We start from the raw sequence: 14,432 nt of genomic DNA, 5'->3' as shown, positions 1-14,432 counted from the left end.
CAGTCCAGTACAAAAAAAAATGCTGTAGTATTAATTTCTTTGAACATCAGGATAATTTTATGTACTAATAATCGATACAGAATGATGAATAGAGTGGATAACGACTTTGTATCAATGCAGTTATAAAATGCAATGGTAATATTACTGATGAATGAAAAGGCCCACGAACGTAAAATAATCCAGGGCCTGAGAACTGCTGGACTGGGCATCAGTCCCAAGCCCATTACTCTCTGCCTGTTATTGAGGGGTTGCAGCAACTCCAGGCCACGTTAGGGCCCTTCTGGATGAAAGCTTGAATTCAAGGGACAAGGTGGAAAAGGTCATCTCCAGAAAGCTTGTTTGGGTGGCCTGAGAAGGGCAGCCTCTGTGGAGCAGAGCATGTAACAGCTCCATCCTGACTCTGCTGTCTCTATTTCCTTCAGCCAGCTACCTCCTGGCACCATCATTTAAATGCAGTTCCTTACTGTTCAACATCTCTCATGGACCAGTTTGGTTCACTTGCTCCCACCTCCTCCCACCCCTTCCTCGAGTTCTGGAATCTTGTGTTGGAGGTCAGAGATTTCTCACCCTTTGCACTGTCCTGCCATGAAAGAAAGCAGGCTTGCTGGGGGCCGTGGTATCCTAGTTCTCTGCTGCCATACTTTTAGATACCCATTGGCAAGAGAGGACCAGCACTTCACAAGTGAACTTTGGGGTTGACAGGGCATTCCTAACAGGAAAGATCATGGCAGGGTGCCTGGTATACAGCAGTACGCAGCGAGCATTTATTCATATGCAACAGAAGAGTGGATACCACCCTCACCAACAGTCCCTAGGTTTGGTTCAGCCATGGTTTCTGCTTCCAGACTCCAGCCCCTAGCTCCTGTTCTGTAACAGTTCTCTGCCTCTCCTGAGTCTAAATGCATGAAACCTACCTTAGTCTCCCTGAGCTGCAACAGGGTTCTCTACACCAGACCTTGTGCTGATCACTCCCATATAAGATAGCACTCCACTATGTCTATCCTTAATGCTCATAGACCAAGACAGGGCATGATATTAAAGTAATAAGAGATCAAAGGGGTTGGGGATTTAGCTCAGTGGTAGAGCGCTTGCCTAGGAAGCGCAAGGCCCTGGGTTCAGTCCCCAGCTCCGAAAAAAAGAACCAAAAAAAAAAAAAAAAAAGAGAGAGAGAGATCAGGGATGAGATAACCAAGGAAGGTTGTCTGAGACTTGAAGTGTGTGGACCCTATGAAGGGGGAAAGGAGGCTGTGTCACACATGGCTGAGACTTTATAACACAAGATCTTACATTGAATGATGCAGCCCAGTAAACAGATTAAACGCATACTTTATGCCAGGATTATACTGGGCAACCTGTTAGGTGCCTGTGCGTTTCATGGAGTCTTGCTGACACCATAAAATTCAGGCACTCTTCTGCCCATTTAGAGATGAGAGAACCAAGCTTCTCGGAAAAATGTGCTTTAGACAAGTTCCACTTGGTTAGGAGTAGCAGAAGTGGAGTTGAAACACATCTCAAAAGTGGCTCCAAATGCCGCTTGTGGGCTTCTTGCTTCACTGCAATCAACATGACCGAAGGCTCAGAGTGGAACACTAACAGCACCTGATTCCAGATGTCCCCAGGCTAATAAGAACAGTGGTTGTCTTAGTTAGGGTTTCCACTGCTGTGAAGAGACACCATGACCAAGGCAACTCTTATTAAGGCAAATATTTAATTGGGTCTGGCTTATAGTTTCACAGGTTCAGTTCATTATCATCATGGCAGAAAGCATGACAGCATCCAGGCAGGTGTAGCACTGGAGAAGGAACTGATAATTCTCCATCTTGTTCCAAAGGTATTCAGAAGACTGTTTCTTCTGTACTGGACAGAGCCTTGAAGCCCACCCCCACAGTGATGTGCGTCCTCCAAAAATGTCACACCTCCTAATAGTGCCACTTCCCATGGGCCAAGCATATTCAAACCATCACAGTGGCCATATGTGCTGTAGTGTTTTCCCCAGCATTGAAAATTAAGTGGTTTCTTAAGACTTGGAAAATAGATGGAACATACAAGGTTTAGTTAGTAAAACAAGCCACGCTGGTCTCAGGAAGTCCCCAAAATTTCAAAATTCGCAGGGCTACCCTGACCAAAGCTCTCTGTGAAGTCTTAGGAGGCTCCAGGGGTATAGCTTCTGGAGCACTGGTGATTGTTGGATGAAATTTTTGAGAACACAGCAGCTTTTGAGTACAAGTCATCCATACTCTTATAAGTAACCCAATAACTTCACGCTGACTAAACTACACAGGGAATTGATTCTTTGGTCTGTCGTGAGTGCTCTATCTGGACTGAGATGTTTGTTCTTCTCAAAAGTCACACATGACATGGTGACTATCTCAAGAACCATCAGTTTGTGGGGGTAGGGGGCAGCAAGGTATAAACAAGATAGATGCCTGGTGAAATATGAAAATAGAGTCATTTGTAGAAACCAAGAGTCAAAGCTTTCTAGAAGCCTCAGTGATGACTTCAAGATGGAGAAAGGTTTGAGTTCAATATGATCAGATGGGTAAACCTTCAGAAGGCCCTAAAATATTGTTACATCTGGACATTGATACCATTATATAATAAGAAACATAGATTGTAAAGTAATAGATGTAAACTGCAAGCCTTGTTTAAATCCTGGCGAAATCTAGTACAAAGGTTAATTTGCTCAGAGCCCCATACATGAAAAATTGTCAAATACAGGGTCTTCTGAACTCAAGTCAGGTCCTACTCCATCTGTGCAGAGGTTGCCTACACCATGGGAAGTGAGGAGATGAAAATGAAAAAGGCAGATACGGTGGGCGGGAAGGGATGCCCTATGGGGACCTGACAGGTCTTTGGTGGTCAGTTGACAGAACATGGAGAAAGTGATGGTTTAGGGGGCAGAAATGCCTGAGACAACTCTGTGCATCAAACAGGTTCAGTGGAAGGGGTGCAGATGTACATGGGCAGAAGAGGGAATCTCTCCCAAATCAAGAAGAAAAGAAGACATAGAATGAGGTGAAGGTCACAGACATGGAGAACAGAGGCTGGGGCAAGGAGAAGCTATGGAAGAAGAGCAAGCAGGACTGGACCCATACCCTTGAGGACTCATCTCAACAGGGACCCTATTGACCTCACAGACCTCTTCCCCTCGCTCCCCTTGATCTCTGGAAAGAGGTGGATCAGTAGGTAAAGAGATACATGGAGAGATGGGCAGATTCGTGTATAGGATAGATGGGTGATTAGATGGACAGTCAAGTGTGTGGGTAGGTGGATGGACATGTGGATGATTGAGGGGTTGAGTGGATGGATGGATGCATGGATGATGGATGGATGATGCATGGATATATATATATACATATACATGTATATATATATATATATATATGGATAAATCAGTGGAAGCAATATTAGTCTTTGCTACCTGCCTCTCTCATGTCTTGCTGTTTGCAAAGCATTGGTCACTTTCAAACACACTCACTAATTAGATGACTTACTATATTTGTTCCTCATCTAGAATGCATGTTCAGCAAGTACAGGGGTTCTTGCTGACACGGGTCCCTGGCCTATGCCTGGTGTAACAACAGGGGCTATCACATATTAGACACTCAGTAAATATTTTTGGAACAATCACTGCCCCTCCATGACAAAAGGTTTCTTTATTTCAAGGGCTTGGGGAGAACTGAGGGGCCAGGAAGGGAACAAGGTCAGGATCACCCTTGGAAGGGAAACACCTATGAAACCGGAGAACCCTTGAACAGCCTGTGAGGCAGGAGCTTGGGTGGGCTTTACTTGCAGTAGCTTCCTAACCCCATGGCCCCATTCCCTATGGAGTAGCAGTGCCCTCTTGTGGACTATACCGAGGATGGCTCCAGGTTGCAGCTTCCCTGCCACCCAACAGGCCAGTACTCACAGGCTTGCTTGGTCCAGCTTGTTCCTCAGCTTCTGTCCCTAGGGGCAGCTGCAGGCACAGCCCAGAAAGCATGTCCTCCTTTTTGAGGTGGTGGCTTCCCATCAGTGTCTGCGTAGTGCCTGTGACACCCACTTGGACCTCTTCCCATAGTGCATATGCACAGCTGCTTGTTGGGCAGCCAAGCACAGAGCCAGTGCCAGCACCAGTAGTGCTGTGAACTCTGGGCAACACTGAGTGGCTACTGACACCGGGCAGGCCCGTGCCCAAGAGGCACGGGCTGCCCAGCCTGCACTCTAGAGTAAATGCAACTTGGTGGGCTTGCAAGCCTGTGTGCAAACCTGCTCGCATGACTGACTAACCTGTTGTGCTAAACTTACACTTCCTACCTAATTAATTGAACTACTCAATGCTAAGTAGATTTCACATCAGTAACTGGAAGTCTAGATTCCCAGAGAAACCTGAAAGCTGTGGTCATCTCCATCTGGGCATGGGAGGTGGGAAGGGAATAACTTTGTCCCCTCTGTGGCACCCAATGCACTCACCAGCAGCAGCCTGGTCCCTTGCCAGCCTGTGCTCCCCCATGCTACCCACTAGAGTCCTGTAGGGATTTAATTGAAGACTCACACAGTTTTCCTCGAAGGGGATGACCCCCATTAGGAACGTGGCTACCAAGGAAGGCCAGAGCATGGAGGCTCCCTGAACAGTGGGTGAATGAAGGAGTGTTACAGTTTGGGGTAGCACTGAGGTACCAGACCACGTGCCCCTTCCTCCTCTTCTAGCGTCCTTCCCTCCAAGGTTCAGTTCACAACCTAAGCAGTGTAGGAAAGGAGGAGACAGGCAGTGTCATCAAGACAAATCCCCAGCAAAGGACAGAACAGGCTGGTGTTGGGCCCGCAGTTGACTCCTCCAACCTCTGCATGTGCTGGTGTCCTTTCCATGTACAGAGGAGAGACTCGGGGCTCTGAGAGTTAGGTAGGGAAGATGCTAGAGTAAGGCAATAAATTTGAGTAAATGCAACTCCCACTCCCACTTCCTGGACCACAGAGGCAGTGTGTGAGCCTCAGAGGGAGGTCAGCCATCTACTTTGGAGTCTGTTGATTGAGGACATGTGTCATTCACACTAGCCTCCCCGACTCATAGATCTGAGGGCATTGAATGAGACCATGAGAACCAGCAGCCTGGCACCACCAGAGAGCTTACCAGAAATGCAAGGTCTCGGGCTCAGAGCTCCATGGGGTCACAAGCCGTACAGGAGGTGTTGGTGCTTAGGAAATGTGAGGTGTATCTCTCGAGGGTTACACGCAGCACAGAGGTGGGTATGAGGCAGACTGGCTATGCTGCTGTACCCTGCTGGGCTACTTGACCCATGACTACCTATGAAGGAGGCCTCACACCATAGAGGGAGGGGTTCCGATGTGGAACTGCAGCCTGAGCTGCCAGCCTCGCTCTCCACCCTATGCTATCTTGATAAAACTGCCTGGCTCCCCCTACCCTGACAGCCAGCTCAGGGCATCAAAGGCCCCATAGAGAATGCTGGCAGATTGTTGATTTTTCCAGCAGCCTGCGTCATCCTTCTTATCTGTCTTATCGATAGATAAGACACTTGTATCCTGGAAGCCCACCCCTTCTTATGCTCCCTGCTAGTCCAAAGCTACTCTCTCATGTCCTCCAAAGTCAGAGGCTAGGTAGTTTTCTGCCCATTGGGCTCCGTTCCAAAGTCCTGTACCACACTGATGATAAAAAGCCAAAGATAGACACCAGCAAGTAGAAGAGAAGGACAAAGGAAGGTTGTGATAGAGGTGACTTGATGGCGACCCCAGTCTGTTTTGGCTGTGGCTGGTTGTGATTTCTGTTGAAGGATTCCCAGCTGAACACTCTTGGAGTCAGGCATGTGACAGAGCATGATTCATAGGCCCCTACTGGTGCTCTGATGAAGCTCAGCTGTGGCCAGCAGCAGGACTTTTGCACACAGGCTAATAGTACTCCTGGGTGAATGCAGATATTTACAGGATTCCAAAGGCTGCACACTGGTGTGCCATTTAAGAAGCAGTCAGCCAAGGAATAAGCCGCATACTGATTAATCTTATCTGATTCTGTCCCCAAGTGACGTCATAGGTCTGATTGACTTTCCTAAGCATACTCAGTGATTCTTGCAAAAACGACTATACATGCATTGCTCAGAAATCTAAGTGGTATGATTATATTTTCTTTTGACCTGTGCTCTGGGGCTTAGCAGGTTTTGTTTACTTTAGTTTTGCTTTATTTTGTTTTTCTTGGATTGACAGTTCTTTTAATATATACAAGTCAGACTAGTCCTTCATATAATTTACTAGTGTCATTTTTCAGTGACATCAGTATTGACCTCATATAGACAGAGGATTAAAAGGTGTGTTTCCTTGTGTAGCATGTACAAAACATGTGTTCAACAGTTAATATGGATAACAGTTGTATAAGATCAACTTTCAGGATTCTTAGTTTACCACGGTGGCTTCACAGTGTCTTACATCAAGACTTGAATGCCCCACAGTGAGATGGCAGCTGTGGTCCTGACTACCTCTTTTGCTTGCCCCACTTTGCCTGTTTCACTGCTGCTGCTGCTGTTACCACCATTGCTGTTGCAAAACTTGCCAAACTTTTGAAGAGTATTTTCATGAACTCGGAATCAGGCAATTCATGTTGGAATTCACCATATTCATTCGTGATTCTGTCTCCTGTCTCATGTCAGGAACATTTTGGCAGAAGCACAAATTTCAATAATGGAAAAACCATCATCATAACTATCAGGTTTGTCAGATAGTCTGTCCGGTTCTACAACTCTATTCAAATAATGTGAGAAGGGGGACCTGAAGATTTCATTTGGAAAGGACAGGGTAGTCCGACCACTTTTGCTCTTTTGATGTAATTCGCATATCTTGCCCTCATTTTTTTTTCTATTTAAGTGATATCAACTTGGGCAGGATCAAACTTGTAAGCTGGAAAAATAACTTCTACTACATAAGAGCCTGGTGAGAAACCATGAACTACAAAACTCCCATCTATCTTAAGGAAACCAACGTGCTCCTCACCATCTCCCAGCACTAAGTACATGGAGATCCAGCCCCGAAGTCCCACCCCTGAAACATCCACATGCCCCTTAACCTTGCAATGTTCTCCCAGGCCAATCCTACTACCTCATGGGCCCTCGGCAGCAGCCCTGGGGACACCGCTGAGTTTCAGACGTTCCCTGAGAGCAGCAATAGAATGGAAGTCCTCACAGAACGTCCAAAAGCACAGAGTTTTGAATGGTCAGGCCGGTGGCCTAGAGCTTAAAAATTGTACGGCCACAGCAAGCTGGTAAAGGGCTTTCCTTTGGGGAGGTCAAATAGAACCTGGCTTAGACACCCCAAGGCTTTGCACCCAGCCTTCTTTTAAGTGTTGCGTGGGTGGCACAGGACCCCTGAACCCGAGGCCTGCACCCCTACTACTTTTGCTTTGCCTGGGCTGTGTAGGAGTGGAAGGAAAGAGAGCTAAGCCAGGCACACCCTTCCTTCCCGCTGGTATGGACTCCTGAATGAAAGCTGATGCTCAAATCCAGGACCTGAGCCTAGTCATGGAATGGAGATTGAAATTTTTGTCGGAGCCTTGGTGTCTCCAAATTCTGCCTGCCTTCGCAATCACCTTCCCAAGACAAGAGGTCTTTGCTTTTGCCTATGGTGTCACCCCAAGTCCTGACACCATATGTTGGGAGTCAGCAGAAGGTAAGGTAAACACTCACAACCTGTGACCTATGAATGTGAAGCCCCCAGCCCATCGTCTCAGACAAAAAAAACTTACAGAGCCAGTGTGCATCTCCAGTCATGCTTTATTCTGCAGAGGGAAATTCTGTGGCCTGCCCTTCACCTCTCCTTTCTCATTAGAACAGAAGTGTGTTAGTCCAGGCCCTCCAGACCCTGCTCCCATCCAGAGAGTATAATGTACTCAAGAGGGAGTAGCTGTGTGTGCATGCAGATATGTGTGTATATGTATAGGTATATACATATGTATATATATACATATACACATATATATTTTGGCTGTACAGTATTTATAGGTATGGAGAAAACAGGATTAACATTACAATGATAGCTGCAACCCATCGAAATCCAGTTAAATCAGCCAAAGACAAAGAAAGCACCACTTGGCCTCTGAATGGCTGTTTGGTTTCTATCTGAACAAACATAACCAGTAGATGGAATAGATCAGGCTGGTATCAAGCCCAGAATGGCTAAAGGAGGCCCTTCCTTGTGTTTTTCCAGGGTGTCTACTCTAGGAATGGACTGTTCTTTTGGTTTCTCTCTCTCTCTCTCTCTCTCTCTCTCTCTCTCTCTCTCTCTCTCTCTCTCTCTCTGTTTTGCTTGTTTGTTTGCTTTGTTTTAGGACACTTGGTTTTACTTTTTTAAAAAAGAATTATTTATTTATGATGTATATGAAGACACTGTGTAGCTGTCTACATACACACCAGAAGGGGGCATCAGATCTCATTACAGATGGTTCTGCAGCACTGTGTGGTTGCTGGGAATTGAACTCAGGACCTCTGGAAAAGCAGCTACTCTCAGATCGAAAGAACTGTTCTTATAGATCACCACCATGGGCAAAATGCATGAGGATACATTTGTATATCTTGCTGCCACTGTCAGCTTTGGCCTGGCCTGTGTCATGGGAATAAGCTAACTCATTTGTCTCTATGGCCATGAGTGGCCAAAGGTTGCCAACAACTCTGGGGAGTAATAGAGGAAGTGTGGGTCAAAGTAGGGGAGAATGGTTCATTGGTGTCTTGGGGCTTGCCTCATATCTCAAGGTATCCCAGTTCGTCATGTTACCTACTAAGGGCTCATAGGGCCACTCGGAGGCTTCTTCATAAAGCATCATGTTTACATAAATAAAATGGATTGTGGTGGTTGGTGTTTCCCTGTGCTTACCCCAGCTGGTGTTCCAGACCTGTATTCAGGGTCCATGTTGACCCCAAAGGCAGGATCAGACCCCATATTCAAACTCAAAAGAACCCTAGCACCAAAACTCATGGCCTGGCTTCTTGGTATGACAGAAGAGAGCCCAGGCTGCACAGTGCTCTCCACCTTCTTCCCCTGCTGGGCCTCCAGATGCAGTAGCATCTTCTTGGTCAGGTGGACAGCAACGATCTTCTTGCCACTAACAAGATTCTCTTCGCTTGTGAGGTCAGAAGGTAGTGTGGGGATGAGGGTGGGTGGAGGCAGGACACCTACGCTCTCTTCTCTGGTGTATGTGCAGAGTAGCATTAAAATGCAAGAGGATAGGCAGCTGGGCCACTTAGGCCTGGCTGTGTCCCTAAAGGCGTCTCAGTTCTTATTCCCACTCATTTCTTTGGTGGCAGGTGCCTGGGCAGTGTCAGCCCAAGACTCATAGCTTTGTTTCAGGGCCAGCTGCCTGAAGTGTTGGGAAGGAGTCTCGGATCTTTGCCACTTCCATGGCACACAAGTGCCCAAAGACTTTGTTGTACCAGTCAGGAGAACGGCCCCTGGGGAGGAAGAGGTAGGCAGATATGAGAAATTAGCCTTCCACCCATGAGAGAAAGGAAATATTTCCCACACTGGGTATCACTGAGATAGGGTAGAGGCTCTCATAGGGTAGATGGGCTCAGGGCCAAGGAAGTGAGGCAGGCATCCCAAGCCTGATACCTGAGGTCAGCGCGGCAAATATGAGTGAGGCGAGAGCGGCCCAGGCCACAGGGTTCCATGAGGTACTGGGAAGTGAGCATGAGGGCGCGTACTCCAGACTCTGGCACGGGTTGCTCAGGATCCAGGGACTGAGAGACAAGGAGGCACCCACCACGAGGCAGGTCTGAGCGCCACATCCTGGAACATGAAGAGGTAAGAGCCCATGTTCAGATCCCTGCTGCTCACTCTTGCCCCACCTTTCTGGTCCCCTGAAGCTCACCAGGATGGTAACAGGAATGCCTTACCTGAGCACCACAAAGTCACGGCAAGGATGGGGTGCCATGCTGTCAGTGACATAGTGGTACAGTTCCACACCTGGCATCAGGGCTTCCAGCACCTGGGCCCGCAGTAGGTCCTCATCCCACAGGGCCCGCTCCCGAAGGACACGATGCAGCACCACAGCTGGAGGGGCAGCCACTTCTGTGGATGCCTTCCACATCCGAAGAGGGTGCCCATCTGGTGCCTACAGGCCAAATGGGTAGGGACAGACTATCAACGTGAGACCACGCCAAATTCATGGCAGTCTTCAGACTGCAGGGCCTGGAGCTCCCTTCCTGTGGCTACTGGTCTCCCTTGCTGACAAGACCCAGACCCAGACAAACTGGCAGGCACCCATCCTTCTCTGTCTTTCCTATATGCCTTTCTCAGCCTGCTCTAGAGCACAGAGCAAAGATGAATCCCACACACTCAGATGCCTACAGGGCCTATGGACAATGTGGGCAGAACACGTGCTATTTCTGGATGGGGGAAGACAAGGAGGTGACTGTCCTGAATGGATTTGCCATCAATGAATTTTGCCTGTGCCAGGTTCTTTGCCAGCTCCTTCATCCCATGGGGGAAGTTTAGTCATGGTCCATTATACAGGAAATGTCTGGCTTAAAATGTCACTCGAGATGGACATCCCAGAAACAGCAAGGCTACTAAGAGAGGGGCAGTCTTAGGAGACACCTTCCTCCCTAGCGAGGACTGAAGGCACTGGATAGAGAACACTATATAATGTAGCATCTGAATGTGGCCTGGGAGTGGTTCGTAGTTGGATGCATATCAGTCTAAGAAGCAGGACGACAGAAACAGAAACACAGAGGGGTTACTGCAAGGGGCGCTGCCTGCCCAGGACCAGAGGAGACTCAGACATTTCAGTGAACTATGTCATGGTGGCAGTGAGTCTGAAGTAGAGCAGTGGAAGAGAACTCAGGAAGGTGGCCCCAGAAAGATGCACTGGCCTCGTATGGTTCCTGACTCCTTGAGACACTCGTTCAGCTGACTGTTAGGCCCACAAGTACCAAGCAGGGGCCCAGTAAGGCTGACAGAGCAACTCTACAGGCCTAGTGCTCTCTCTCACAGCCTACAACAAAATGAAGAGTGCGGTGCTCACCTTCCTGCAAGCCAGCTCTGTGTGCTGGGGCCCCGGCACATTGGTCCATCCCTTGAAGCGTTCTGCAGCATCCCGGAGCAACTCCTGCACACTCTCCTCCATGTAAAGGCTCAGACTCACCCCAGCAGCCTGTGCTTGCCTTAGCTCAGCCAGGGCTGGCCCAGGAGGGGTGAGCTCAGCTGCACTGTATGAACCACATAGTTGCACCACCATATCCTGGGGTACCTGGGAGGGCGCACACACACATACACACACTGAGTGGGTGCTATGGGGAGCAGGGTACCCCACAAATGTCAGTGTAAGAGTAAATGGAGATGGGGGGATGGGAGAAGGGGGAACCAGGAAAGGGGATAACATTTGAAATGTAAATACATAAATTATCCAAATAAAAAAGAGTAAATGGAGACGCATGGCTACTGCACCGCAATGAGGCAGATAAGAGACTGAGGGAGAAGGTTCACAAGTTAGAGTCTGAGGAGTTACGTGTCAAGCTGGGCTCTTTGCCTGACTCGGAGTCTGGGATGGCCAATCTTGGTTGTCAACTTGACTAAAACTGGAATCAACTAAAAACCAAGCAGCTGGGCACACTTGTGGAGGATTCTCTTTATTGGATCCTTTGAGGTGGGAAGACCTACCCTAAATCTGGGCCATTTGAGGTCAGAAGACCCACCCTAAGTGTGGCCCACACCTTCTGGTGGCAACCCACATGAAAAGACACGGTAAAAAGAAGCTCTTTGCTTTTCTCCTGCTACCTCACTCGTGCTGGCAAGGTTCTCTCTCCTGCTGCGAAGGCATTCCTTCCTTCACTGGTCTCAGAACCTATTTTGGGATTCAACATAGATCAAAGACCAGCCTCATGGACTGAACAACTACCAGATTCTTGGCCTTTCTATTGGGAGACAACCGTTGTTGGACTAGTCAGACCACAGCCTTTAAAGCCATTCTAATAAATTCCTGTACACGCATCTCTTCACTCTCTCTGTTCTGTTCATTTAGGGCAGTGGTTCTCAACCTTTCTTATGCTGTGACCCTTTAATCCAGTTCCTCATGTTGTGGTGACCCCCCTAACCATAACATTATTTCTGTTGATACTTCATAATTGTAGTGTCAATATTTTTGGAGACAGAAATTTGCTAGAGGGGTCAAAACCCACAGGTTGAGAACCACTGCTCTAGGGACCCCGATACAGAGTCCAAAGGTGAGGCCTGATAATTCTGATAGTCAGGTACCACAGCCTTTCCTGACTTACCTGGAAAAGTTTCTTGCAGTCACTGATCATGTGTGATAGACCTTGTGTGGCAGCCATGTTCTCACTCAAGTCCCTGGGGCCTGGCCGGCCAACCAGGCTTCGTTTGCTCTTGATCCTAGGAGATAGGGACAGAAGAAGATGGCACTAAGGCATAAAACAAAATGGGGACAGCTGCCTCTTAGTTCTTGGGAAGTCAGCTTGCCCCTCCTGACCATAAAATCATCTAGTATCTTTTAAGAAAGGCCTGCTCCACAGTAGCTAAGGCTAAAACCCCTCCAGGTGAGGGCAAGAATTCCCCAAGACCAAAAAGAGCCAATCCTGGACTGGCCCTGGCATGCACTCTCAAGTTCACCTGGGTGAGGGGCTGTCCTTCTTGGAGACATTGAGGTGGAAGATAGAGGGTGCCAGGCACACTGCCAGGTTGCCAGCTGTCATCTGGTTTTCCTCAGCAGAGGCAATGTCACTTAGGAAATAGAGCAGGGTCTGTAGCACTTCTCGGTTCTCGTCAGGGAGCAGCAAGGTGGCAGCTTGTGCCGCTGCCAACCACTGTTCTTTGGGGAGGACTGCAGGACAAGAAAAGCACAAGGGCCTTCTTTATTTTCCCAGAAGCACCAGCAGCAAGCTTCCTGTTTTCCAGAATGCAGAAGGCTTGAGAGTCTCCAAAGGAATGGCTCACATGGGCTCTGCGATGTTGCTGGTGGCTAGATCTAGCACTGCTCTAATACTCAGGACAACATTTGGGAAAGCCCTTCCCTCGGGGTCTCAGCCTATTAGACCAAAACTAGGTTTGAGGGAGTAGTAGGATATGGCCCCTCTCCAAGTGCCTTTTCAAATCCAGAAAGTAAAAGTTCCCATGAGCCCATGCAGCCAGCTACCAGGTTCATTTTCCACAAGCCCTCAGGATCAGGCAGGCTGTGTAGGGAAGGTTACTAAGGAAGGGTCCTGGTGACTTACGCTGGTAGATTTGTAGGAAAGTGGTGGTGAGCTTGCTGGTAAAAATGGGCTCAGGCAGGTCTCGGAAATACTGCTTCAGTAAATCAGCCACATCGTAGGCCGACTGGCCCTCATAGCAGACGTTGTCAGGGGATGTCTCATTCATTTGGCGTAGGCTCTGAATCCTGGACTTGACCCCAGACTTGCGAAAGATGCCCACCTAATCCATTGAGGGAAAGAAGAGAAGGGAAACTGTGAGCCCAGGACTGGGGTGTCCAGAGCATAGGCTACTTTGGAGACAGGAAGCCTACCAGACTTCCTGATGGGCTCAGCAAGTCCAGAGGGAAGGTGGTTTACAGCCTGCTTCCAAAGAGAAAGATGGCTGTCATGGAGACGAGGATGAACAGATGGCCTTAGGCTAAGGCAGTCTCTGAGACTAGGAAGTGTACATACCCCGGGACAGAAAGAAGCTGTCCCCAAAGCGGGCAAAAGGCTCCAGCCATAAAGAAAGGAAAGGAACTTTGGCATCAACCTGGCTGAGCCTTGCAAGGAAAGGAAAGGTTTCTGGTGAGTAGCCAAACCCAAGAGAAAGGGGAGTGCAGTCAGCCTTGGGCCTTCCTCACCTCCCAGCACCCTTTCCACATAGGCTCTCTGAGGAGGACTCACCTGGTCTAGGCACTGGCTTCGTAGGTAGCGCATAGCTTGCTGAATGCTCTGGGGCAAGGGTTGGCCTGTACGCTGGACATGAATGAGGGGTGGCACTCCAAATACATGGTGTCCCCGGTAGTCTGGGGTTTTGTTTCTTTTCATAAACTTGGGCATTGACCTGTTTGGTGGTTAACAAGAAATCAGGAAGAGAGAACTCAGTCAGAGAGGCCTACAGAGAGGAGGTGGTAACTCAGCAGACCACTACAGGATAGAGCGCTGTTGTCCCACAGGAGAAATAAGGCAAAGGCCCTTCAGGCAGGAAGGACAGCATGAATGAAGGCACAGAGAGAAGGGCAACTAGTCCCACAGGTTGTCAGATGACACTGCTTGAGAGTGAATAAGTAAAGGGCCAGAAGGATGGGGCTACCTCAGAACATGAGAGGATCATGACAGAAAGGAATCTGGACAACGGGAAGCCACAAGGATGTTTATTTACTCAACACACGACAACCAGAGTGTACTTTAGGACAATCTCACTGATGGTAGCAGAGAGGACGGGAAGGAGAAAGGACAGCTGGAGGACCTGGGGATTTCCAGAACACATCT

General features: G+C 48.5%; 1 protein-coding gene and 1 pseudogene across 4 annotated transcripts in view; both read right to left on the bottom strand.

Moving 5' to 3' along the window:
- Positions 1-5,429: 5,429 nt before the first annotated feature.
- On the bottom strand, positions 5,430-8,797 carry Emc7-ps1 (ER membrane protein complex subunit 7, pseudogene 1; annotated as a pseudogene).
- Positions 7,734-14,432, bottom strand: part of Stard8 (StAR-related lipid transfer domain containing 8) — a 116,972-nt gene continuing 110,273 nt past the window's right edge. For 3 of the 4 annotated variants that reach the window (XM_039099691.2, XM_006257074.5, XM_039099690.2), the window contains 8 exons: positions 13,845-14,004; positions 13,200-13,398; positions 12,598-12,808; positions 12,246-12,360; positions 10,997-11,221; positions 9,867-10,084; positions 9,583-9,759; positions 7,734-9,422 (listed from right to left, as the gene is read on the bottom strand). In XM_039099691.2, the coding sequence (XP_038955619.1) occupies positions 9,305-9,422; positions 9,583-9,759; positions 9,867-10,084; positions 10,997-11,221; positions 12,246-12,360; positions 12,598-12,808; positions 13,200-13,398; positions 13,845-14,004 (1,423 nt within the window). In that variant the 3' untranslated portion in view covers positions 7,734-9,304. The remainder of the gene's footprint in view (positions 9,423-9,582; positions 9,760-9,866; positions 10,085-10,996; positions 11,222-12,245; positions 12,361-12,597; positions 12,809-13,199; positions 13,399-13,844; positions 14,005-14,432) is intronic. The other variant, NM_001107849.4, reaches the window with a different exon arrangement.

Source organism: Rattus norvegicus, chromosome X, assembly GCF_036323735.1.
Source record: "Rattus norvegicus strain BN/NHsdMcwi chromosome X, GRCr8, whole genome shotgun sequence".
In the NCBI taxonomy this organism is placed as follows: Eukaryota; Metazoa; Chordata; class Mammalia; order Rodentia; family Muridae; genus Rattus; species Rattus norvegicus.
The sequence above is the reverse complement of the archived record's forward strand: the minus strand, read 5'-3'. Positions and strand labels throughout refer to the sequence as shown.